This window comes from Myotis brandtii, unplaced genomic scaffold (assembly GCF_000412655.1).
Source record: "Myotis brandtii unplaced genomic scaffold, ASM41265v1 scaffold32, whole genome shotgun sequence".
NCBI classification, from domain to species: domain Eukaryota; kingdom Metazoa; phylum Chordata; class Mammalia; order Chiroptera; family Vespertilionidae; genus Myotis; species Myotis brandtii.
The window spans coordinates 14848891-14876146 of NW_005362269.1; the positions used below are offsets into that span (position 1 = coordinate 14848891).

The 27256-nt window shown below is 46.5% G+C and overlaps 1 protein-coding gene across 1 annotated transcript in view; it reads right to left on the reverse strand.

Moving 5' to 3' along the window:
- SLIT3 (slit guidance ligand 3) overlaps positions 1–27256 on the reverse strand; it is a gene marked incomplete at its 5' end in the record, with an annotated part of 542638 nt that overhangs the window by 421197 nt on the left and 94185 nt on the right. Inside the window, one exon of the mRNA XM_014543056.1 lies at positions 17227–17298. Coding sequence (XP_014398542.1) covers positions 17227–17298 — 72 coding nt within the window. The remainder of the gene's footprint in view (positions 1–17226; positions 17299–27256) is intronic.

Sequence of the window (27256 nt, forward strand, 5' to 3'; positions counted from 1 at the left end):
TCTAGGCATGGAAGAGGTCAGATATATTTTTTTCTGGATCTTTTCATGGCTCTATTACCTACAAATTAACCTAATTTTAAAAAGTTCTAACCTCACATTTTCTCAGTACCAGTTCTATAAAACTCAAATCCCACCAAATGTGTCATGAACATAGATTCCATAGTCAAAAAATATTTGAAAACAAGCTGTATAGGTATTTTCATCTCTTAGAAATTCACAATATATATATTAACAAGGTAAAGGCTCTGAAAAGTCCTGCAATCAAGAAGCCTTCCATATTTCCTTTAGCACATTCCCCAGGAAACTTATTTTTTTATTGCACATCTATTAAAATGTTGAAGCTGATGTTCATGTCCTCTGCCTCAACTATCTCCAAGGTAATGAGTTCCATAAAATCAACATCTTCCCTATGGCACTTCTTCCCATTTATTACAGACTGAATGTTTGTGTCCCCCCACCCCCAGCCCCCAAATTCAGATGTTGAAGCCCCAATCTACAATGTGACAGTATTTGGAGGTAAGACCTTTGGGAGATAATTAGGTTTAGGTGAGGTCATGAGGGTGGGGTTCTCATATTAAAACTAGTGCCCTTATAAGAAAAGATAAGAGAGCAGGGGTACCAAATGAGTCTCAGAAAAGAAATATGAAGTACCCATGTGACTCCATGTCTGTGGTTTCCCCTCCTCCCACTCTTGGTACGGGGAATGGTTCAGATGTCAGGCCGATTGGGTTCTCACTCCACCACTTACACATTAGCTTGAGCAAATTATTTATCACCTCTGAGCTCCATTTCCTCTTCAGTAAAATGGAATAGTTATACCCACCTCACAGGATGATGAAGATTAAATGAGAAAGATGATAGCGTTTAGAACAATGCCTAGTGCTTTGTAAACATTGAACAAATGGTAGCTGCTGTTACATAGTTGTATTATTTCCAATATGCCCTCTGTCTTTCCAGGTTCAGAGCCCAAAGGCTATTTTGCAAAAGATGCTTTGGTTCTGTTTTTAACCTGAGATTTCTACGCTGTAGAGGGCAACCTGGTGACATCAGCAGGCCTGTGGACACACCACCTTACCCACTTCCACTGCAGATGTTCAGGACATCAGTGTCAGCTCCAGGCTGCCCCAAAGCCCAGAGACCTGCTCCCAGAGGGTATGATAACCAAGGCTATCTTCCCACCCCACTGCAGCAGGGCTGGTGGCATCCACCTCCCCACAAGGAAGCCATATGGACCACGCTCTCTCTCTGGAGATCGGCATTGCACAGGCAATAAAGGCCCTGGCGTCAGCTTTTCTCAGACAGGTCTTCTCTGGTTTTCTCTTGCTGCCTGACAATCAACTGTTATGTTTCCAAACACGATAAAGTACTCTTGGGTCTGCTCCACCGTCTACCTCACCAGGAGTGTGGGTTAAAGAACACAAGACCCCTCGCTTCTCCTCTAGCTTTTGTGTTTCCTGTGATTTGGCTGCTCACCTGCCCCCTTTCAGCAGCCCTTCTGCGGAGAGAGGCCAGGCCTACATAAATTCTCCCCCATGCCAATGCCTGCTCCCTTCTTTTTCTTGGGAAGCAGAGAGGTTTAGCTGCAAAAAGAACAGAATTTGGAGCCTGACAAGCTAGCTAGGAATCCCAGTTCTGCAATTTCCTCACTGAATGACCTTGGGTAAAACACCTCACCTTTCAGAGTCTCAGTTCTCTTTTCTGTCAAATGGGCTCAGAAAACCTACTAAGCCACATGGTTGTTGAAAAGCCACATAAATAGATGCAGATGCGATACAGAGCTCGTGATAACCAAGCTAGTTCCCATGGGATTGAATTGCCTGAAAGAAGAAAGTTAAGGGAAGTGATCAAATAAATCTCTCCATGTCCATAGAAAACATTTGTTTGAAGGCTCTTCTGGTAGAGCAAGGATTAGCGGATTTTTTCTACGAAGGGCTATATAGTAAACATATTTGGCTCTGGGGACCATACAGCCTCTGTCACAATTCTGCAGCTCTGCCATTTTAGCACAGATAGGGCCTTGGAGTATGTAAATGAGGAGGTGTGGCCATGCTCCAATAAAACTTCATTTACAATAGCTGGTGGCAGTGGGCTGGATGGGCCCATGGGCTGTATTTGCCCATCTAGACCTGAGATGTTCAGAGAATTTAAAGCCGGGAAAGAGCATCCCCTGGCCAAGCAAACCAGAGAGCCAACACCTTCCTGTTTTCCCTCTTAGAAACCCACCCCTCAGAGAGGAGGGATCCATGCCGGCTCCGAAGTTCCCTCTGTGCCTTTGAAAACCGGAGGCTTAGATTTATGGGCTTGCCGATTTGTTTCACGTAATTCTGTCCATAATTACACCAACTTCCACCAGCAGCCATTAGGAAAATGGTCTGGTCCTTTCCCCTGAGTAATATTTCCCCCACTGAAATCAATGGAGGGTGCACTTCTCTCCCATAAGTTAAGCATATTATTTGCCTCATCACACAAGGCAAATGCGGTAGCTCCGAGCTATTAGTCTATCGCTGCAGCAATCAGAGGGCTAGGAGCCAAAAGTAATTTACAACGGGGAAGTAAACAGGGTCCCAGATAAATAAATAGGAGGCTGGGGCTGGTCTGGGGCCTGAGAAGATTAAGTAATGAGAGCATCGAGGGAGAGATTTAGTGCTAAGTGAGCTAGGACCAGAGCAGCCTCCCATGGCGGAATCAAATTATATCATTGGAAAGAGAGATTGCTGAAGTCCCTCACGCTGAGCTGGGAAATCGGCATTTCTGGAGAGGGGAGGGCTGCCATCATCAACATAGCAATTTGGGACTGCACACTGAAGTCTGGCTAATTAGCTTCAGGTAAATGGGTTAGATGTGACAGGTAAGCAGGGCGCTAGGCAAACCTGGTCAGTTCCTAGTGGCTGCTGGGTAATAAGGAACAGGCTGGGGTCTTTTTCCTTAAATGCACCGGCTCCTTATGAAGGATGTGCCCTCAGAAAAGTAAGTGGCTGGGATGGGAAGGAAGCCGCTGCTGATGCTGGCACCAAGCTGACATCAGCTATTTAACTTCTGAAATTCCCAGGGGGTGGAGATTCAGGTGTGCCAGGGCCTGTCCCTCAGAGGGCGGCCAGCTCTGAGAAGCAGCCTCCATCAGACACTCCAAGACTTCCTCTTCTCCACACTCCCCACTCCCCACTGATGCGCCTCCATTCTTCCAACACCGGATGGGAGCCTTCGGGAGTAGCCCCTACTCCTTCTTTTGTTGACTCTTTCCTTGGAATGGCTCTCATGTGAGGCTTGCCCTCTCAGTTCCCTTCCTCGGTATGTCATGACAATAACCACATAGTGCTTCCCTAGAACCTCCATAGGCAAAACTTGCTCATTGTTCCTTGGATGAGCAAATTTATAGCCAGTATTACCTCTTTCAAAAGAAAATCCCTTTTCTTAAAAGATAAACTGCTACCCGAGTCAGCCTGACCTCTGGAAACATCAACCCTTAATCCCTTGTAAGCCAATAATCCTCATTCCATGGTTTCTCTTGCCTGTCACTTAATGAAAAATCATGGCCAAGGTAGAAAAGAAATCTTTGGACTGGGCGCACAGCACCAGACCAGGAATCCGAGGGCTGGGGTTGGTGAGTTCCCCAAAGCCCCGTGCCTCAGTTTCCCTAACTAGAAAATAAAAGCATTGGTCTAGAAGTTCTAAAAGGTACCACGCAGCTCTGGCAATCTATGAAGATGATGCTTCTTGCCTCCCGAGGGGATGCTGTACAGACAAAAGCTTACGTAGAGCTTGGCACAGGATGGAGAGGCACATGTGTGATGAGAACGTTTTCCATCTGCCTCGGGAGGAACCAGAAAAAGACAAAAACAAACCTAAGATATATTTTCCCCCATGGAGTCCTATTTTCTTTCTTTCCTTTCCTTCTCTGTATCTGTGTTCACCACCTCCGCTCCACGTTTCCTTTTGTTGTTGCTCTTCCTCCCTCCCTCCTTCTCTCCTTCATTCCAGGTTTCCTTCCTTTCTTTCCTCCTGATCTTTCCCTTTGCCCCATTCATCTCTAAAGGGTGCACCCTCACTGAAAAGACACATCCTCTTTTCCTCGTGACAAGGGTTTAAAGGTGGGGACTGTGTCGAGTGCTCAGAACAGCAGCATCTCTCACTATCCCGGGAGCAATGAAGAGCCTCACAGGCCTGCACTCTCAGGGCCAACTGGGTGAGGGCCCATTGCTAAATGACCGCCGGCTTGCAGAAAGGAGATGAGAGGACAGGGCAGGGGCTAAGTGGGGGAGAAGGGGAACAAGCAATAGCTTGGTGTTGCAGGTACACCAGCCAGAGACTTAGAGAGGACTAGTTTGGAAAACACTAATATTTTGATGTTCCAGTGTGGTTCTGGTTCAGTTATTTTAGAAGACATGGTTCACTTCAGGTTTGGATTCATTCACCAGATGTATTTCAAACAACCTCTGGTTTAGATCTCAGATCAACAAAGAAAATAATTTGGAATGTTAGGTCAATGTTCAGTAAATTAGTGTAACATATTCTTCTTTTCAGACTAAGGTTTGGTTTTTGTTTGAGTCCCCACAAATCTTCTTCTCCTTTTTTTCAAGCTAGACAATCTCTTTTTATGCCCATTAAAAGTAAAAAGAGAAAACCAATGAGGCCTGGGGTTGAAGAAAACACAGTTTATCTATTCATTTCATTGTATGACAGAATATTATTCTCAGGTTTTTGAAATAAGCATCCAAAAACCACAATCCCTCCCCAGCTCTCAGTCTTGGGCACTGCTCACACCTACTAGCAGAGAGTCCTGGCACAGGCTGCTCCTCTCTCTTTGGTGGGAGCGTGAAATAACACCCATGGCCCTTGAAGTCAGCTCACCTCTGTGCTGCATGGCCCACCTGTGTAAATGGACTCATCCCCCCAAGGTCCTCTCAGAATCCCAGAGCAGGTCCCTCTACATTGTAAACCCAAGTAATTTGTCTTGCAAAGAGTGAAATAGAGGTTGGAAAGTGGAGAATAAAATCTAGTGTGTTCAATTTATCCTCACCCTTGTGTGTGTGCACGTGTATGTGCATGGGTGCACATATGCTATTAAACAGTCATTGGGGGCTTTTTCAGGGCAATGAGGACTGAGCTCTGGTTTGGAACAGAAGGTGCCTTTGACCATAGATTGAGAGGAAAAAGCAGATTTTGGAGACCAAGTTCCTTCTCTTATTCACTCATTTACTAAGTGTTTATTGAGTGCCCACTCTGTGGTAGATGCAGGATAGGCAATTATAGAGTCAGCAAAACAGACAAAAGCCCTCCTTTCAAGAAGCTTACATTCTACTGGTGGGTGGGAGAGCAGAAAATAAGCACATAAAAAAAACACACACAAATGAGCAAAAGAATTTCAAGAAGTGGTAAGTGCTATAAAGAAAATGGAATAGGGTCATGATATAGACAGCGATGAGAAGGAAGGGATGCTGCTATACATAGGGTGGTCAGGAGAGCCCTCTGCGGGAGGAAGGTTTGAACCAGGACCTGAATTTTAAGAGAGAACTGGCTATGCCAATATCTGGGGTCATCGTGTTCCAGGCAGAAAAAAATAGCAAGACCACTGCCCTGCGTTGAGAAAGAGATGGGAGTGTTGGAACAATAGGTGGAAGGCCCGAGAGGCTGCTGTGTGGTGGATGTGGGAGAGAGGACCAGGATGGTACCAGGAACTGACAGGTGCCAGACTGTGTAATGTAGGGGCTTGGGTTTATTCTTAGGACACTGTGGTTGAAATGGGGGAGTAAGAGATCTGATTTGTCTTGAAGCGATCATGGCGGCTATGGGGTGGATGACGGGTGAAGAGGGAATACACATAAAAGCAGGAAGATCAGTGAGAAGGTCCTGTGGTCACCTAATCAAGAAAGGATGGTGCCTTACACGAGGCTGATGGCAGCAGAGACGGAGGGTGGGGGGCAAACTGGTCATGCATGTTGAAGGTAGAGCTGAGAAATTCCGCCCAGTCTCCCCACCACCCCTGTGTGATCCTCCATTTGGGGACTGTCCACTTGCAGAGAAACTGGTGAGTCGTGTACTCCCTTGGTAACTCCGCTTTCTCTGCTGCTGCTGCTTTCCAACCTCATTAGGCCTTAATGATCTCCCATCCTTCACTCTCATTTAAATAAAGGAGTGCCCTGCACAGGGGAAGAGAGTCTGCAGAGAACACCATCAGCAGTGGAGGCCATAACAATTATTCCCTAAGATAATTTTGTTCAGTGGCTGGGCCCCTGTGTGGTGAAATGGAATAAAAGTCCACGGAGATCTCGGGTAGAAGCCTGAGCCGTGCACATCTCTTCCAGGGAAAAGAGATGCTCTCTCTGGGAACTAGAACCCATTCACAGTAATAATTTGCGGTCTCTGACACAGATCTGCCACTAACATCTCTATGCACCTAAAACGCCAATGATGTGCCAAGGAGACAAAGCTCCTCCCCGTTGCACGGCTGCTACACCCTTCCCGACCCCTGGTATCTCCGCACCGTGTTGCTCAGGAATTTGAGCTAATTTAAAAGTCGGTATCTTGCACTAGAGTGAAATTATGTCTGTGCTTTGACTCAGTAGCCTGGAAGGGATCAATCTTTCTGTATCTGTTTGGGATTCTCTCACAGAGAGAAGGTTTTAAGTGTATGTATGTGGTATGTTATGTGTAAGTGCATGTGCTTAAAAAATAGGACAGAAGGTGATGTGGAGACACAGAAAGGAGATGATTATGGCCATGATATTAATAAAATCAATGATCCAGCATCTCTTTCTATGTTGTTACCACTGATTTCCATTTTTAAAAGCAATTCTTAACTGTAAGCCTCTCTCAGCATCTTGATCCACAGCTTGGAGTTTCCGGAATCCCAAGTTAAATGAAACCGAGATGGAGGGGATCAGTCCTTGGTTAGCCTCTCACCCTCTCAGAAATGCATCTTCTCCCTTAGAATACTGTGACCTCTAGAAGTCAAGGTGCTCCCTTCACTAGGGGGCATGTTGGCATGATTCTATGTATATTTCAATCAAAAGCTGACTCACTGACAAGAAATTTGCGAACAGAGCTCTAGACACGCCAATGAGAGGCCAAAGCATCAGTTCAAGAGCCGAACACTTCACTTAGTCAACCATGGGGAGAGTTGCTGGCTATACACCAGACAGTGCCAATCAAGACAAGGCCAGCCTTCCAAGCAGGCTTCATCACCCTAAGTAGGGTGAGGGGAATTAGAGAAAGAATGATGGGAAAAAAGAAACATCATGAATAAAACATTAAAATATTATTCTAAACCATGAATCAAAAACTCAGGTCCAGCACGCCACATTCAGGCAAGGAGCGTGAAATTTACTTAAACTTCTCCATTTCTATTTGGTTTGGACAGTGCTGTGTTATTATAGTTTTGCTGTTGTTAATACAGTGTCAACACTTTCATTACAAGCTTCAATCTCCAGGACTTTGTAAATGGACTGTAAACCTTACAAATGGAAATTAATGTTCAACATCCAGGATAGTGAGCCCATAGGAAAGCCAGAAGAAAGCCAAAGTTACAGACTGTTTTGTGAGTGTGATTTGAAATTACGCTAGTATTTGGGGCATCAAATTAAAATGCTATTTGTCCTCTCAAGAGATTCCCAAATGCTTGTTGAAAATGAGAGATGATTAGGCTCTTTAGAAATGTTTCTGTTGATCCTGAATGTGATTCAAGAACAAATATTTCAAGATTATTAGATGCGGGTACATTTGCATCATTCGGGCAATTGGAGAATGTGTGTTTAGGGACTGCCCACCTCAAAAGGCTGATACTTTTCCATATACAATGTGGTATTTCCCTGACATTTTTAGTTCTCTTGACAGTTTCTAATTCCAGATAAAGAGAATGAGGGCCCCAGGGTATGGGTGAAGCTGGCCCCTGGTTGTCATCCTCAACAGAGGGCTGTGTTGCCCCTGGGAGAGCACAGTCTTTATTTGAGCTTCCTTGGTGATGGCCACACACTCTGGCCGAGGCTGGCCAACTCTACCACATGCCACAGGGTGCTGAGAGCAGCACATGGTTTTGTGCAGAAACATTCCAACTCTGCAGGTGGGTCCCGGCCAAGGAAGTCTGAGAAGAAGCCAGGTGGCGAGGAGCCCATGCTCACACCCTCTGGGCTCAGATTAGACATGCCTGCATTCTATACTCAGCATCCTAACCACCAGCATGTTGCAGCAACACACACACACACACACACACACACACACACGCACACACACACACACAGTAGGCATTCAGTGAATGTTTTAGTTGTTCCTGGTCATACAGCTCTCTTCCTGAGATTTGGGCAAGAATGTCCCCAACCGGGATTTGACTGAGTTCCAGGTATTAGATGGGTGTTTGTTTTATTTCTCCATTTTACCAACTTCCTGTTTTGTGTAGAGCACAGAGAACTCCCGGATGTGCCAGGCTTTTGGAGGCATGCTTGAGGAATTGAACTCTTCTTGCTATCAGCAGTTTAATGCACCACCCCAACTATGATTCAGGAGGCTTCCTGGAGCCCACACCCATCTCACTCTGTGTCCCTGCTTTCTTCCTTTTTCTGTAGCAGTTCAGTCCGTGCTGACGTTTCCCCGTGACCATCAGTGTCCAGTGCTTTTCGAAAGATTGGTCTGACTCCCTTCAAGGATGGCTTGTCTCACCCGATCCATGGCATGACTGGGGAGGGTTAACCTTTGCACTCATCTTCAGAAAACTATCATGGAACCCCCACCAAGTAGACCAGCAACAACCCTTACCTCTGAATCCAAAACAACAACAAAACCCACCTAAGTCCATGAAATCACTTAAGCCACACCTCCAAAGGGAGGGAGACTCAAAATGTTTTATGCAGCAACCTATAAGAAACTCATTTTGTGGGATGTTTCACATTCCAGCCCATGGTTTATTCCCTCATATATCCCTGCCAGTAATATCAACCAGATGTGGCAAAGAAGTCTGTGCAGAATTGTAAAAATTACAAGCACATTCTGTAATTCCAAAGCATTGTAAAGTCACAGCTTGGTTTTCTTTCTTTCTTAAAAAAAAAACAAAGTAAAGTAAAACTTTCCAAGCTGGCAGAACGTTCTCAGCTCAACTATTGCCTGATGGCTTTAGAGTCGTTCTGCTGGCCCAAAGGGCTAAAGGATTTGAAAATGTAAAACCCAACTCTATTTTTGATAAATTGTAGGGAATTTAGAAAGGTCTACTTGAAAACATGCATTTAAGTCTATAAATTTCTCTCCTTTAATGCTTCAAGTCTTAATACCCTAGATCTCAGATATGTGCACGTGTTCACATACGCTCATAGGAGCATAAAAGTACAAATACGGAGCCTTGAAAGACTGTTTTTCTTCCCTTTATTTCACAGGAGGCACATGATAAAGTAGAAAAACAAAACAAAACTGGGGTTCAGAAAGACCAAGGGTTTATTCCTAGTGAGTTAAACTCCTCAAGCCTCACTTTCATAATCTGTGTAGTAGGCGTAAAAATACCTTCCTCACAGGAGGTTCAAAGAACATGGCATATGCATAAGGTGCCTAGCACATAGTAGGTGCTCAAGAAATACCTGATTCCTTCCCAGCTCCCAAATCTATAAAATAACAGGATCTGTACTAGATTGGTGTTTCTCAAAATATGCCCATGGACGACACACACTGAAGTCACCCAGGGCACCTGTTTTCAAAGTGAAAGCCCTAGGTCCATTCCAGACCTATCAAACTAGAGTTCTGGGAGGGGGGGGGGTGCCTGGCCTGGGAATCAGCATTTAACCAGGACCTCAGGGTTGTTTTTTCTCTATGCTCAGATTGAGAACCACAGTAGCCTCGATCCTTGCTCTGCAAAGTGTGGTCCTAGGTCCGAAACATCATCTGGAAATAGGTTAGAAAGACGGACTCTTAGGTCCCGCCCCAGGACTCTAGAACCTGAGTCTGCATTTCCACAAGAATCCAGCTATCCAGCTGCATAGTGAAGTTTGAGAAACGCTAGTCTAGAGAACTTTTATTTCCAGCTCTGGAATTCTATGGTATGAGTCTACAAAACAATTCTAAGCATTAACCTTGTAGTCAACTCTTTGGGTACGACAACAGGCTCCCATGCTCAGCTGGATAAAGCTTAAATGAAGGAGAGGGGAAAGCAACCTTCCTTGCCTTTTCTTGTGGCTCCAGTTTAAGGCACTGCAGAGAGAGTACAACTCACATAAAACAGAAACCCCAAGAGTGACATGGCACCCACTATGATCCATTACCTGTCCACACGCAGATTAAAGCTAGGCCTGTCGTCCAGCATGTGATGAAACTTGCAATTGAGGAAGCGTGCCGTAAAGCAAACCGAAGGTTGGCCTCACCGTAGTGTCAGGGATTGGGGGAATGGAGAAGGAGGGGGAAACAGAGCTCCCGTTTGCAAGGACATTTTCCATGAGCTTTAGGTGGCTGTGCCCCTGGAAAAAGTGACCCCATGTCTGCGACGGTGAGGCTGGTCTCGCCATCTATGTCCTCGCCTCTGAAGGCTGGGCCAGCATAGCACGGGAGCAGGTGTCTGCGCTCCAGCTCCAGGCGGGCAGGCAGTCTCCGAAGGCCTCTCCACCCTGAGGGAGTGGTTTTCCCATTGTCCTGTTATCATTGCACCACATCAGATCACAAACTGAGCAGCATGGTTTTTGTTTTCTGCGCTGGTTTTCCACTTTTATAGCACCGTTTTACATCAACACGGAGTTTTATGGAGACACATATTGCATGTACTTATGTTTTAAAGTGCAGTGCAGGACTGCAAGACTAAGGTGGCTGCAAAAGAACCTGCCAGCAGCAGAAGATACTCCCTACAGGCCCGGGGCTCCAGTCGTTCAACAGTCGGGGCTCATCTAGGGCCGCAAAGGGATAAAGGAACTAGCAGGGATTGAGCTTCCACCAGGTGCCTGGCACCGGTTACTAACTCTGACAACGGCAGTATAAAACCTGTGGCTAGACATGTGGGCTCTGGAGTGAGGCAAGCCTGGGCTTGAATTTTGATCCTGCCGGTGACTGGCTCTGTGCCTGGGCAGGCTGTCTGAATCTCTAGGTCCTAGAGTCCAGGACTCTTGTTTCTTTAGCTCTAAAATGGGGGTAATATAGTATCTAGCTTCCTAAACCTGAGATTGAGGAAGAGAATATATGTACGAGTAAGAGCAGTTCGCAGAGCACCTGACCCACAGTAAATGTGCGATACACACCTGGGAACTATTATGTGCTAATTTGCCCCCTCCCCCTCCGCCCCCACCAATTCATATGTCAAGGCCTTTGTCCCCAGTACTTCAGATTGTAACTGTATTTGGTGATCAGGTCTTTAAAGAGGTGATTAAGTTAAAATGCAGCAATTGAGGTGCGGCCCTAAGCCTATATGACTGTCCCTTATGAAAAAAGGAAGAAACACCAAGGTTGAGCGTGACCAGGGGGACAACCTTGCAAAGAGGCAACAAGAAGACTGCCAAGCAAGATGAGGAGAGAGGCCCCAGGAACCACCCTACCAGCACCTTGATTTTAACCTTCTAGGCCCCAAATGATGAGAAAAAAAAATCCTGTTGTTTAAGCCACGGGGTCTGAGGTACTCTGTTGGGGCAGCCTGAGCAAACTAAGACAGGGACTGTGATTATTCTTCCTCTTGGATAGCTAACCCACTGGAGACAGAGGAAGGTGAGGTCCTTGCCCAGGATCACCAGAGGGTCAGATTAAACCCAGGTATGCGTGGTCCCCAGGTCCCTGTTCTTTGCTCTAATATTGGGCTCCCTCAAAGAGACATTCGCTCACTTTGCTGAATGCAGCTTCCAGTTTGGTTGGGGATATCGGACATATACACATATGGCTGTGATAAGAGCAGAAAATGGTAAATACAAGAAAAGGTACGAGTAGGCAGAAATGAGAGTTGAGAGGAAGGTTCACTCATTAGAAGTCCGTTCCCTGGAAACCACAACCTTTAACACTTAGAGAGACATTGTTCCACCATGATCAGAGGCCGGGGACTTGGGCTAAGTTGCTTGGCCACATTTCATATTGATTTCAGCTGCCTGGGGATTAACTTCCCAAGTCTCTGCAACTCTGCTGACCCAAGTGAGCGACAGCAGGTTTAACCCCAGTGGCATTTTCTAAAAGCTGTCAAATGCCTCGTAGGACTGAATAGAGAATAATTGGAGGTGTCCGTCCCACTGCTGCACAACTGCCCGTCCAGCCCCAGGTTTTCAACCATTGCCAAGTATTTAACCGACTCTTTGGACCTGAATCCAGGAGAGCTGTGCCAAAAGGACCCTGGTGATCTGCTCGTCCTCAGATGACAGAGTCAGACTCTTAAAAAATAGTTGTGAACCACTGTGTCCCTCATCCCCACCCCAGCTCTCTAATCTGGTGAGATGCAGAAGGGTTGTTTTAATCGCTGTTTTCACCTTGTCTTCTGCTCCTGCTAAAGTATTTCTAGCAACGTTAACTGCTTAACCTCCAAATAACCAGCAGTCCTTCCCTTCCTCTTTCATGTGCAGATGAAAAAGAAAGCTGGAAGGGGATGCACAAAACAATTAATAACCAATAGCCCATGTAATAGATCCCGCTCCAGTCCGTCCTCTCTAGATGAGATAATGGAGGCCCAGAGAGGTGAAGTAGCATGCCTGAGGCCACACAGCCGTGGGAGGCAGAGCCACCACGAGGACCAGGAACTTCCCCACCCCCAGTGCACTGCTTCCCGCAACCCTCATCTGTTTGGGAGCTTGGATTCTTTGCCAGGTGCTGAAATGTTGAAAGCGCAGATGCCAAAGCCCCAGCATACGCACCGCTCCATCTGCCAGCTAGCGAAAGGTAACCACAGTCCTCTCTCCCTAAGCACTTGCTATGTGCTACATGCTCTGGTACAGACCGTGCATGGTTATTTCCACTTATCCTCACCGAAACACAGAGACGTAGGTTCTATGATTGTCTGTTTCACTGATGAGGGACCGGAGACCCAGAGAGGTTAGGGTCAGTCTCACAGCACATAATTGGCAGCCCCTTAACCCTTTCACTTTGCTGCCCTCTCTTATGCTCAGCTCTTGGTCAGGAGCCGGTAGCAAACCTGCAAGGGCAGAAGCACAGTCCCCACACTTGAGAACATTATGATCTAAATCAGGATGGGAGGGAGCTAATGAGTGCCTGAGGCATGACCAGGACCCTGCTGGTCATGCAGTGGTACCTAAGTCCCAGGGCACTCCCATGTTCTCTCATTCCATGGCCAGAGATGCACTAATATACACAGGAGTCAATGGATCAGGTGGCGCTGGGTCTGAGGGTGTGAGAGGCGGGGAACCAGCCAAGGCCTCACAGAGGCCCTGAGATTTATGACAGTTCCATCCATTATCAATCCTTTGTAGCCTACCTGGCTCTCCACGGTGGTCAGCATGGCAACGTGACCTGGTGGAAGACTGAAGGGCTTTGCAGTGACACAGACACATATTCAAGTCCTCATTCCATTGTATCTGGTTATAGCAATTTAGGGACTATAGGAATATAGGAATATGAGCTTTGGAAGTAGATTTAATAATGATTCTCTTCCCATGACTGGTGTGAAGGTTAAGTTTCGGCATTGGGGCACAGTGCCCAGTGTAGCACTGATTCTTAGAAATATGGGCTATATGGGAAAGTAATTGAAACTCTAGGCTCTAGTTTTCTCATCTATGAAATGGGAGTATGGAGGCAGGAGCTGATTCTAGTGGAGAAAAGCACAGAATTGGGGTCAGATTACCTAGATTTGATTCCTGGTTCTGTCACTAAGGAGTTATATGATATTGGGCAATTTCTTTAACCTCTTGAGCATGAGGTTCACATCTATGGGATTACCTACCCTACAGGGTTGTTAGGAGTATCAAATAAGTGAGATGTAAAGTGCTCAGAACAGCCCCTGGCACTCAATGTGCTTGCTGTAATTATTATCATGAAGAGCTGTGGAGAGGGGCCGGAGCACTCAATTAAAGCCTGGGGAACTGCACAGAGTAGATATTCAGCAACTTGTAAGTGTCTGTTGCTTTCAAGTGCGCATCCCTACCCCTGTCTTCTGTAACAGAATCATTCTTTCCTCCAAGAAACCTACTGCTGGACCTTGCACACTCTCCCCCCGAAACAAGGTGACCCAGACTTCTTCACCCAGAGCACAGCATCTCATTGCAACATGGACATGTGACCAAGTTAAGCAATCTGCAGGACTATTCCCCCGGGTCCCCTCGGAGTCTTCTGCTTTGGGCTGCCATCATGTGTGCTGTTCCAAGGGATGGGGAGAGGGAGGTGAAGTCCAATGAACAACTGGGTCCAGTTGTTCCTAAAGTCCCCCTCTCCCTTCAACTACCAGTGGACTCCTCAGGCATATGAACTAAGATATTTCCTCTGTGGGTTAGACTAACTTTAGTCACATTTCTGTCACTTACTAGTTAGTATTACTGTTATAGTAGCAAAGGTTCTCAATAGAGATTATTTCTCTTTACTATCAACACTCAAAACATGTCTAATTGCATGTCCATAGCCTTTCCAAAAGGCTTTTTTTTTTAAAAAAAATGAGTACTAAGCAGTTTTTGTCTATAGGTCTAATAAGAAAGGGTGCGTCCAGATTGCTTCATATCTCACATGCACACAGAAGAGTCAGTCACACAGTGTCCACGTTTAGCATCCCCAGAAAATGGCTATTGAGAGGCAGTGCTCTTTTACAACAGAGCCAGTGGCATATGTATACACACTCATGATTGCACATTTATTGATTTATAATTTGTACCCTGCTTACTTCCAAAAAGGCCCTGGAGTGGCTGACAAAATAAGACAAAGACACAATAGGGCCATTAAGAAAAATCAAAGATCAAGCCCAGAGAGAAAACGGGATTGCTGATTATAGCCCAAACCCAGGTTAATATAGCTGCTTCAGTGAAAAATAATTTATTTAGCGCTTAGCTTCCTGGCAGCAATTCAGAATGTGTCATGACAGGCACAGAGAACTGGGCATCCTTCATGCCCCCAGCTCAATACCCACTGCCGACGCCAGGCTGGAAGAAGCACTGGGAAAAGCCTACTGAATACATGAATGAGTGCGGGAGTGAATGGCAGATAAAAGAGCCAGAGCTCCCTAAGAGCACTGTTTATATCCTTAGGCCGTACCACTCATCTGTTCGCCCACCATTCAGGAGTGCCTGTGTATGCCACACTCTGCCAGGTCGGCATCTGGAGCAGGATGGATACCAAAATGAGTCAGACATCGTCCCTGCCTTCCTGGGGCGGCTCTCTGGCTTGAAGAAAAAGCTCAGTGCAATGTCTGTCACTGTTCACAGCAACTCCTAGTTTCTTCACTGCTTCCCAAGAAAGAAGGTCAGAAACAGAGGCTAGGAAGATGGGAGTTGTAGGAGGAACCATAGTTATCTTGGTGATTACACTCATACAGCACTTTAAACCCTCAAAAACACACACACACCATTACTTCATCAGACACTTACAGCTCCTGGTGAGGTAGGTAGAAGAGGAGGGTGTGTCTCCTTTTTCCTCATGAGCATACTTAGACACAGAAGGGAAAGTGACTCTCCCAGCCTCTCTCAGAAAGCGGCAGTTAGGACAGTTCCCTGGGCTGTCCCACACTCCGTGCTGCCTGCCTGGGTGTGGCCCCCAGGAGCTCAGAAACAAGTTATCATCACCCAGAATGCCTTCTCTGCCCGGATCAAGACCAGCCCTGCACAATATGGGCATCACCTGATGGTGTGGAGATTACATGTCCCGTGAGCAAGAACCAGCCCCCGACATCCTGCAGTTACTAGAACAGTCAGACCCCACTCGCTCAAAGCCTCCCAGCAGCCCCAGCCCGGGCACCTTCTGTTTCCCTAGAAAGTGATGCTGAGATTACAGGTGAGTGGAAGATAGTCCGCACTATTTAGCTAGGGCAGGTTGATAAGGCACCAATGCGGTGCTGGGTGGAGAGATGGCTATCAGGGGAGCATTTCAGGGAAGAACTACACGGAGGAGAGGAAATTCAAAATCAGGGTGATTTTGCTGTGTGCCCACTTGGTATTGCTCATTCAGTCCTGATAGACACACATTGCACTTTGTCCACCCTCATGCCCATAAAAATGGATTCAGAGTTGAAGAGTAGAAAGAGGGACATAACCTTCCCCACATTTAGCTAAGTTGGCCAAGTGGACTGAGCAAGGGAAATGGAATACACAGCAAGAGGTACCTTGACAAAGTATATGGTGTATCCTAGAGAAGGCAAGAGAGGTCGCTGTACCAATGACACACCAGCCAAAGCTTGCTCTTGTTCCAACAAAGAGCCCTTTAAAATACATTTATGTATATAGTCTTGCTGTGTGTAACATGTAGATAGAGATGGAGATAGAGATTCCTAATTCAGAACTCATTCTTAAGTGCACACACCAACATATGTTTCGTATTTCCCAATTTATCCCGGAAACTATATGCATTGTTTGACTGCATAAGTAGGTATTAAACGCACAGCCATTGCAAATGGGAACGGTGGCCACCACTCTGGCACCTCCCCAGTAAAGTTAGAGTCTCCCCGGCCAGGCTGTAAATTTCACTGCCTGCCTGCTAAGCAGCCAGACATGGCGCAGCTCCATTCAGACAGGCAAGCCTTGGGCAACCCGGTTCACCCCATAACATACCCTAGTCCATGCCAGCAGAACTTAGAGCTCAAAGCCATGGAGCTGTTCACTGCCAATAATTAGCACCTGCCTCACACCCACTGCACGTGAATCACAACCCCCTTCTTGATGTGTGTCTCTGGCTTCTGAGCTTCTAAACTCACAGCAAACAAATGCACAGAGGCATCTCCAACTCTCCTTTCCTCAGGATATCCTGGACCATTCCAGAAGACAAAGCAAAACTCAAGGTGTTTCTTTTCCCACAAAATCACAGGCCTCCAGCCCCAGGACTCTCCAACTGGTAATGGTGGGAAGCAGGCAGTAGGCGGGACTGGTCTAGCCAGCAAGGTGGTGACGTTGAAATGCTTAGTCCAAACCCATGCCCTCTGGGACACTACCACTGCTGCCTGCCCCCACTGGCCACACAGGCCGCCAACCTTTGAAGGAAGGGGGCAAGGAAATCGGGCCTGGAGGGGAGTGTGGGGAACAGCACATGGATACCCAAGTCTCCCTGAGTGAGGCCTAATCGCCAGGTTCTGAGCAGCCTGGGGCTCCGCGCATGAAGGCAGCCACATTCTCCACATAACCAAAGCCAGGCAAGAGAACACAGTTCCACTCTACTCACAGTCTGGTGAGCTTCGGTGTGCTCTGGAAAAGCAATTCTGGAAGGACTTGGAGTTTATTCTTGTTCAGACGTCTAAAGAGGGAAAAAAAGAATGAAAGTATGTCAAGGGGGTATTCAATTGGATCAAATGTGTTATTCACAGACATTACTTCAATCAATCAATCAATAAATCAATCAATAGGTATTAGGAGACTTTCTAGATCAGTGGATGTGGGGTGCTCAGCATGTGTAAGGCAAACTCCACCTTGCGGAGCTTGCGGTCAATCCAGTTGGAGATATAAGGCAAAGGTCCTTATAAGCAAGGACAGAGCATGCGTCCTGCCCCTCCCCATCACAAGCTTAGGAGAGACACCACTAATGGATCACAACATTCTTTCCCACGGACCCCAGACAAGCCTCTTGAATTTTTCTCACCACGTGCTCCAGATAGCTAGAGCCAAGTGACGGAACTGGCATGTGAAATGGGTCCTTAAAAAGAAATAACATAAGAGAAAATATTCCAGATCCTAAGTGGTGAGGGGGGAGGGACAGACCGCAGTTGCTACAGAACAGTGAAGAGGGTGAGGGAGATCACCATGGATTCAGGGGCCCAAGGGAATCCCTGCCAGCCTGGCTCTTCGGACCAGATCAGGGCAGGGCTGCATTTGACTTTTGTGGACCCTCGGCACTTTTTTCCTTGTTGGCACCTTCCTCCATAAAAAATACATACATACATACACACATACATACATACACATATATATATACACATAATATTTTGCTACTATGTTAATATAAAAACAAACATATTAATATTCTATATTATAACATGTACTCTGATCTGAAAGCTCATATTTATTTTTTCTTCTAAGTTTAGAAGAAATTAAGACATTTTCATGGACCCTTAAAAGCATTGTTGGCCCTGGGCACTGTCCCCACCGTGCCTCATGACACAGCTGGCCCTGGGTCAGGGACCACGGTCTAGGTGGGCAGTGTGGCTGGAGGTAAAACTCTGCCCAGGCGGGATGCCCCTTGTTGGATGGTGGCAGCGGAGCTACACTCTCCCCTGGGAATGGTCCGCGCTAATGCCACAGAAAATAAGGCATTTGAGTTTCCGGGGGATGCCGAGCATTGTGGTGGCCTCCATGCAGGCTGCTCTCCTGGGAGTATGAGCCCAAGGAGACCCGATCTCATGCTCCCTACCCTGCCTGCCTCTGCCCTAGCATCTCTACACAGTTTAGTTTGCGAATGCCTCAACAGGGTCCCCTAATCTTCCACCCCCTGAGCCCCCAGGACCCCCTGGAGGACAAGACAGTTCATAGCCTGGCTGAACCCTCCACGCAGAGTGAACAGTGTATATTTGGTTACTTGGGGGAACGGTAGTCTCCCATTTGCCAGCGAAGCAAACTGGAAGGGATGAAAAAATGAGCTGCTTCTCACCTACCGACCCCAAAGCCCACGCTCCCCCCACTGCACCAAGCAGATATATCCCCTGAGTGGGATTTTGCTATTTCCCCCCTTTCATCCCAGGTGATGGCTGAAGACTTCAGAAGGACAGGGGACTAGAAAGAGGTCACAAAGGGCCAAGCATGTGAGGGGGGGGCATTTACGATCTCAAAGAACAGGGCTGCTGTCAGCAGTGCGCTGCTCAGCCCGAGGGCTTCACGCTCTGCGGGGCAGGTGTGCAGCAGCGATGCTGTTCCCAGGCTCCTGACTGAAGGGGGACTGGAAACCCTCACATTCCCGCTTGCCCCATCGGCGGCCTGACTCCCGTGCCACTGCTCTTTTTTTTTTTAAGAATTTAAAATTTTATTTTTCAATTACAGTTTACATTCAATATTATTTTGCATAGTTTCAGGTGTACAGCATAGTGTTTAGGCAATCGTATACTTTACAAAGTGTTCCCCCCAACATTTCCAGTGCCCACCTGGCACCCATCCAGGCTCTTTTAAATGTGTGTGTTTGTTTTTTCTTGTAGGTTGTGGTAAAAAACAAAACAAATCACAGAAAATAAAGTTCAGCATCTTAACCATTTTTAAGTGTACAGTTCAGTAGTGGTAAGTATATTCACACTCTCGTGCAACAGATCTCCAGGACTTTCTTGTCTTATAAAACTGAAACGCTATACCCATTAAACAAGGCCCCGTTCTCCCCCGCTAGTGCCTGGCAGCCACCATCCCACTTTCCGTCCCTGTAAATTGGACCAGAGCTCTTGGATCACTCCTGGTACCTGCTCTTTGTGTGTTTGTCTCACTAAAGTGTAAAGAAAGGGGGAGACCAGAGAAGAGCAGAATGAGGGGAATCTAGTTACTTATTTAGAGCAGTGCCCATAGAGTCAGTGGTAAGTCCCTTTAAATCACGTGTGAGTCCTGGTCCTGGAGAGGGCATGTTCATATGACGGAATGGTTAGGCCAGGGTTCACGTCTGGTTATGTCATGTTCTTGCTATGGGACTTGGGAAAGGTTATCCAGCCCACTGAGCTTCGGTTTCCACCTGAAAAATAACCCTACTCACTGGGTTGCTGTAAGCCTTTTAAAAATATGTTTTTGATTGATTTTAGAGAGAGAAGGGAGAGAGAGAGTGAGAGAGAGAGAAACATCAATTGGCTGCCTCCCACAAGCCCCTTACCAGGGACTGAGCCCACAACCTCGGCATGTGCCCCTACTGGGAATTGAACCTGCGACTTCTCAGTATGTGGAATGACACTCAACTAACTGAACCACACTGGTCAGGGCAAGGTGGCAGTAAGTCTTAATGACACAGTGCATGCATAGTGGCTAGCAGGCGGTAGCAATCAAAATGGTGCTTATGGAGTCCTAACTACATGCCAGATGGTACACTACATGCTGGATGGGTAGGATCGTGGGCAGCAGAGCTCTGAGGTAGGAGTCATGATTATCCGCATCTCATTGATAAGATCTGAGGCCTAGAGAAGCTGAGCACATTCCAGAAGGCCAGTGCTCAGCAGTGGTGGAGGCAGGATTTGGACAAGGTGGTCTGCCTCCAGCGCCCTGGTTCTGAACCACTCAACAAACACAGCTATCTTCTCCTTTCCTTTTTGTTCTTCCCCCTCCCCTCCCAACCCCCATTTATCCAGGGTGCCACCTCTTCCATCCCAGCCTGGTCATCCACCCACCCTGAGTGCATTTCCCTCCCTGAATAGGACTCTCTTGGAGGGAGGTCCCTAAGGCCAGAATTGTCAACAAACACAGCTATCTTCCTCTTTCCTTTTTGTTCTCCCCCCTCCCCTCCCAACCCCCATTTATCCAGGGTTGCCACCTCTTCCATCCCAGCCTGGTCATCCATCCACTCTGAGTGCATTTCCCTCCCTGAACAGGACTCTCTTGGAGGGAGGTCCCTAAGGCCAGAATTGGGTCTCTATGTGGCTTCGTCTGGAACCACCCTCTATTGTCACAGCCACACAAAGCCTGGTGGGAGTTACACTCAGGCAACCAAAACGCCAGTCTAGGCAAAAATCCTAAAATCCAGCCCACTGCTGCCTGTGTGCTAAAAACCCAAAACCAGAGTTGAAGCTAAAAATAAAACCAGCTTGGCTCTAGGAAGGGAAGGAATCGTTTTCAGTTCTTTGCCGGTATTTGTGGCTGGACAAAAATAAAAACACAACCAAATTTAGCTGTTTGTGCTCTGTCTGCCTCTTTGTAAACCCTGAATGAGGAGTCCAGGGTGGTGGGGCGGGGTGGGGCTCTTCCCCCCAGAGCCTCAGGGTCTTTCCACTTCAGTGTGGGCAGGCAGGTTCTCCATATCACAAAGAGTTCCACACCCCTTTTCATTTCTAGCTCATTCCAGAAGTAATTCATGTTTACTCAGTGAACCAAGCCGGTCTGGAAGTTCTTCCTTGAAGAGCTGATGAGGGCTCCCAGCTGTATAAGGTGCACTTTTCACGTGGCTGCTCTAAGAACAGCTCCTGAACAGGGAAATAAACAGAATGAAGTGTGCCTTTCTCCTGAGAGGGACAGGTGATCCCTGGGCTGCCAACAGCAGCTTTTGGCCACGGCACCTTCCATCACTCAAGCCATCTACTCCTCTGTCACCCTGGGCCCAGAGGTGGAATTCTCCTGCCGTAGTTCAAGCTGGAAATAAACCCGTGATGCCTGGATGGAGAAGAGAACTGAAAGGGACCCGTATGAGGACAGACCTCAGGAAGTCAGGAGAGGGGCCACAAGCCAGGTCAGTGATGGGATGAAGCCCATGGGGGAGGGGTGGTTCCCAACTCCCTCTAAGGTCAACACTCTTCCTCAGCTTTCTTGCTGGAACAACGTCAAAAACCCACAGGCTGCTAGTTGCAAGGTCACTGCTTTTCAGACTGAACTGTGAAGCTTCAAGAAACAGAGCCTTGTGTTTGCAGTATTGCTGATGACCTTCCTGGAGGTGCCTGGGTGTAAGATCTAATTAGAGGTTGATGCCACGTGGTTTGTGGAATTCATTCACTTATTTATCCATTCAACCATCCAACCATTAATGTATCCATTTAACCAGCTACTATCTGTCCATCCATCCATACATCCACTCACCCACCCACTTATCCAACCATTCATTCATCTATCTATCTATCTAATATCCATCCATCTCTGCAGTCATTTTCAATATAAATGTATACGATTAATACAATTTAGCCCCTTCCAGCATCTGCATGAATAAAATAAAGATGAATAAGAATGTCAGATGGCAGTGGAGAAGACAGACATGACAACAAGAAGTTACACCATGATCTTGTTGGGAAAGTTATTGTGGGAGCATAGAGGAGGGGCGGCTAACCCAGACCTGAGTGAAGGAAGGCTTCCCAAAGATAGTGGTTTAGAGTTTACTTATGAAGCCTGATTGTGACTCTTCGGGAGAAAAGGAAGAAGGTTCTAGACCTCAAGGGCAGTATGTGCATGCATGGAGGGCTAGGAGACTGAGGAGCATTCGGGGAGCAGACTTGCATTACTAGAATAGCAGGTGACTTGAGAAACACAGGGATGCAGCTGCAGAGCTAGACAATGGTCACATCACGAGGGCACCTGTGGGTCATGACAAAGGATCTGGGCTTGGCTGTTCACTGAGAGCCATAGAAAAGGTGTGAGCAAGGGAATGACAATCTGGTTTGGATTTTAGAAAGTTCTCTTGAGTAGCAGTAAGCCTGTTTTGAAAGAGGGTGAAAGTGGAAGCAAGGAGACCAGTTAAGAGAGCTCTTGAGTAATCACTGTGACTGTGTGAGGACCGGGTTAGGATGAGAGAGGTATTGGAGTTTAGGAGATATACATGATGCATAATCAACAGGGGTTTTGTGACAGAATGCACATGAGGGGTGAGGGAGTTACAGAACTGGAGGTGCTAAAAGTGACCCCTGGAGCTACTGCTTGGGTAACTGATCAATTGAAATTACCAATCACTGCTGAAAGAAACAGAGAAGGGAGGACTACCTTGCAGAAGAGTCAAGATTTTTATGTCATGGGAGTTTCTCAAATATGTTCTGACAACTAATAGCAATAGCTAGTAATAACACTAAGACCATGAGCCAGGAATTTTTAATCACTTTACTACCTCAATTAATTTCCCATAGAAACACTCTGAGCTAGTACTCTTAGTCACCCCATAATCAGGAAACAGAGGCCTACGAAGGTTAAGGCACTTGCCCAAAGTCAAACTTGACTGAAATGGTGGTGATGGGATTTGAACCCAGACACCTGATACTAAACCTGTGCTCTTAACTACTATGGATAATGATGATATTTGAGTTAACTCTATACACTGTCTCAATTTATGACCTAATTGTGGGTGTCATCTTCCCATATTCTTAAGGTCCTTGAGAGTGGGAAATACGTCTACTATCTGCTTGGTATCCCAACTTCAACTGACACAGCCCTCAGCAAGCTTGCTTCAATAGGACCCATTGAATTTCATGAATAAATCATAAAGTAGAAGGGAGCTGAAGAGTCAGTACCCTTCCTGGGCTAGGTGAGGGGAGCCAGCTGTTTGGAGATGAATAGGACTCCCAGAGGGCCCACTTGCTTGAGTCTGTCTTCAACCTCCAGAATCTTCTTGGAGACTGGGCTTCCAGACCCATCGGCCTTACTGACAGGCCAGGCATGAAGAGGGCAGGGCTCAATGCTTCCCCTCACTAGGTTAGGGTTGGGTGAGAGGCTTCCAGAATAGAAAGAGACATGGTATGTCAGCAGCAGGCCAAGCACCACAACATGCACGGCAAGTCCCTTCCTTTTCTCTAGGGCCTGAGGGAAAGAGAAAGTCAAAGTGTGCTGGCTCCCCAAAGTCACCAGAATTGTTTGCTTTAGTAATGAAATCAATTGGGTCTCCTTCCCTAGGAACTCTCCTAGGCAGCTTCAATGACCTCCTGGTCTACTGGTACGTTCAGAAACACCAACCTGTCTAAGCAACAAGGGCCCAGTTGACTTTGTTATTCAGAGCAGAAACTCTGCCCTCCCCTCACCCCGTATATGGGTGAATGGAGAGGCCCCAGGCTTCCTGTGAGCTGGGACTTCAGGTGGGAAGGCCCAGGGCGGATGGTAGGGTTCAGGACAAGGACAGAACCAAACTGCAGAGGCCTCAAATCCCAGCTCAGAAGTGGTGCCATTATCCGTGAGGATGTACAGTTGTCACATCTGGGGAACTCTGTGAGCAGAGTCAGAAGAGCAGAGAACCCTAATTTAAGGGCTGTTTCCACAGTTGCTTGCTTTAGCCACTGACAGCCTCGTATTTTCTTGGTTTCCACACCAGTCAAACAAGTCAAAATCAGGTTATTCTCTTGCTATGAAAATTTTCATAATGCAAATGGGATGTAACCTGATCAGACTAGTAGGAAACCTGGTTAGTGATGCTCGTTGGTTTACACCACTGTGGGCCTTGGAAAAAAAAACCCCACATGTGTGAGAAGAACGCCTATTTGCCTCCACACCCATGACCACTTTAGTGGGGTGACTGGTTCTTCTTTGCCATTAGGATTTCCTTTTTAAATTTTTATTTTTATGTTTTGATAGTAGTTTTATTGAGATCTAATGGAGCTTCTTTTTAATAGCACCAAGCCACAATTTATTTTGATGGTTTGGAAGCAAGTTGACTTAAGTCTGGTCTTTCACGGAATTCAGCATTTGCTCAATGACATTTAGGTTGGCTTATGCCAATTCTAAAAATCTGTTATTTTTAATTAGTAACTTAAAAAAAATGTCCTAATAGCAATTAAAAACCTTTATTTTTGACATTTCTGTAGGAGAAATAACTTGGATGTCATGGTCCAAAACTCTTGCCCCTAAGCAGTTTCTTCCTCATTGAAGTTGTTTAAGAGAATCCTTTTAAAAAATAAGTTAAAGTTTATTTTAGAAACACAATTATTATGTAATAGCAAAACAGTATCTCATTAGATACCTGAGAGGGCTGTATGGCTTAACCTCTACAATGAGCTTTTCATGTTTCTCAAAGACTCAATAAATGATAGCTGTTGCAGCTGCTATCATCATCATCATCATCATCATCATCATCCCTAGATGCTCCAGGAGGTCAGAAATACTGGAGATTTATTCCTCCTTCATAGATGACTATGCTGGTCAGCAAGACTATTGGCAGTAACAAATGAACTCCAAAATCTCATCGGGTTAACACAGTAGATACAGATTCCACACTCACATAAAACACTTGCTCCATCTGGTAAGATGCCGCAGAGAACTTGTGACCTCCAAAGCCAAAGTGCCTGAGGAAGAGATGGAGGAAGGAGCCACACCAGCTCATAACTTCCTTGACCTAGTAGTGATGCATGTCACTTCTGCTCTCCGTGTATTGGCTAGAACTAGTCACATGGCCAAACCTAACTGCAAAGGAAGCTGGGAAATCCACAGGGACACTTGAATATTTGGTGTGAACTATCATAATAACCTACTTGCTTTGGCATCAAAGCAATAATATTGATCTTTTTGTTTCTTCCTTTCGTGTTTTTCTGTCAATATAGGGCACATATGGTGTGCTAAGTGCTGTGTGAGATGTTTTATACATTATCTCAAATTTACCCTAAAGCGACTCTTGAAGTAAACATTGTTATTGTCATTATTTTACATTATGTACATAAGGCACCGAGAAGGTATGAAACTTGTCTGAACTCACACAGCTAATAGATAAGGTTTAGATAGAGTTCTCTCTGACACCAAAATCTGTGCTTTGAACATCTTCATTCTTTTTCCTTAACCCTCTGGTGCCTGGTTGACCGGGAGGCCTTGCTTCAATTCTAGGAGAAAGACCAGCAACGATGAATATGTGCCCATTTTATAGCTAAAGAAACTGAGTCAAAGCAGACTAGAAAACTGAATCTGTGCCCCCTTCTCCTTACTATCCAAAGCCCATTTAATGGTTTCAGAAGAAGGCTCTGAAAGCCCCTGAAAATTACTGTCCCCAGGGCAGGAGGAGGAATCCTGACCCATCTCTTAAGAACATTTACCTTTGTTTCCCTCTCCAACCTAAAGGGTCAGTCCATGCAAAACTTCACCAAGGGTATTCTCAGTCCCAGCCAGCCCATGCAGGTAACTTTGTTCCTAGCTGTATATACATAGTTCTAGAGAGCTCTGGGGCTTGCCAGGGATCTCACGTTGCTGGGATCCAACACACGATCAGGCATGAAAAGAAAACAAACACAAAGACCTCTAAACAACCCTTTTGAACTTTCCCGCACCTCACATTGGACCAATTTTCCTCCAATTACATGGTTGTTAAGGAGAATGCAGAGCAGACCAGTGGCCCAAGCCTGCCTTGCCTCTGACCCCTGTCCCAGCTGCTGCTGTATGCCCAAACACGATCCAGAAGACCTTGATTTCCAGGAGGGGAGCAGGGGGTGGGGGAAGAGGGGCAGGAGTCCTGTCTGGGCAGCTGCAGCTGGACGCTACTGGCTTTGCAGGGAATGAGCCAATGGCCCTGCGTGTTCTCTTGTTCCAGGACACAAGCCCTAAGTCATTTTTTCCTAAAACAATGTAGGGCACCCCAGGGGCTGTGACCAACAGGCTACTTTATCTAGGACTAAAGTATGAGCAGGGGTCTCTAGGGATCCCCCATTGGATTGTACATGGAACTACAGTAGTACACCGAGAGCTCAGACTTTAGGAAAACATGTCTAGCGTGGGAGAAAACACATATGTATGCATGTGTGTGAATGCACAGACACACGCAACATACACTGCAAACATAATGCACATGCAACTTAACAGAGTCATGCATGTCCTTCAGAGCTGGCCAGATGCATTCCAGACCGCCGACCACTTGGCTGTGGCCAAAGCTCAGATCCTCATGTGATCTTTTCGCCCCACATTTCATAATGGGGCCAATAGGGCAGGCAGCTGCCCAGACTCAAGAGTCAGGCCCCTGTCTTTCCTGGACCTTTTCTGTGGTACTCTCATCTTGCATATCTCTCTCTGCCTCAGGGTTTTGCACATACTCCTCCCTTCTCTGGGAATTTTCTTTATCCTACTGCCAGGGTGGCAGCTGCAGAGGTGTTAAGATGAACGTATTTTGAAGGTAGAGCAGACAGAATTTGATGATGGACTGGAGGTGAGGTATGAGAAAGAGGGATATTAAGAGTCGATGCTTAGGAATGAAACTTTGGAATGATTGTTGCTGGAGATGGAGGAAGACTGTGGGTAGAGCAGGGGTCACGTTATATTTGATAAGCCTATAATCACCCAAAAGTAGAGACCTCATAGACAATTGGATAGGCAAATCTGGACTTCAGGGATAAGACCAAGATAGAGATGTAGATGGTACTTAAAGCCACGAAGCTGGGTGTGGGCATCATGGGAAATGAAAAAAGAATGGAAGAGGAATAAGGACTGAGTCCTGGGCTGCACTAGAGACCAGAGGTTGGAGGGAGCAGTTGCCAGTATGGTAGGAGGAGAAGCAAGAGAGAGTAGAGGTATGGGAGTCAAGTAAGAAAGGCCTCAAGGAGAGAGGCAGGGAGTGGTTGGTTATTGAACGCTGTGATGAGGATGGCACTGGATCTAGCAATGTGGAGTTCATTTGTGACCCGGGAAGAGTAGGCTGGTACAGAGGTAGACATGAGCTA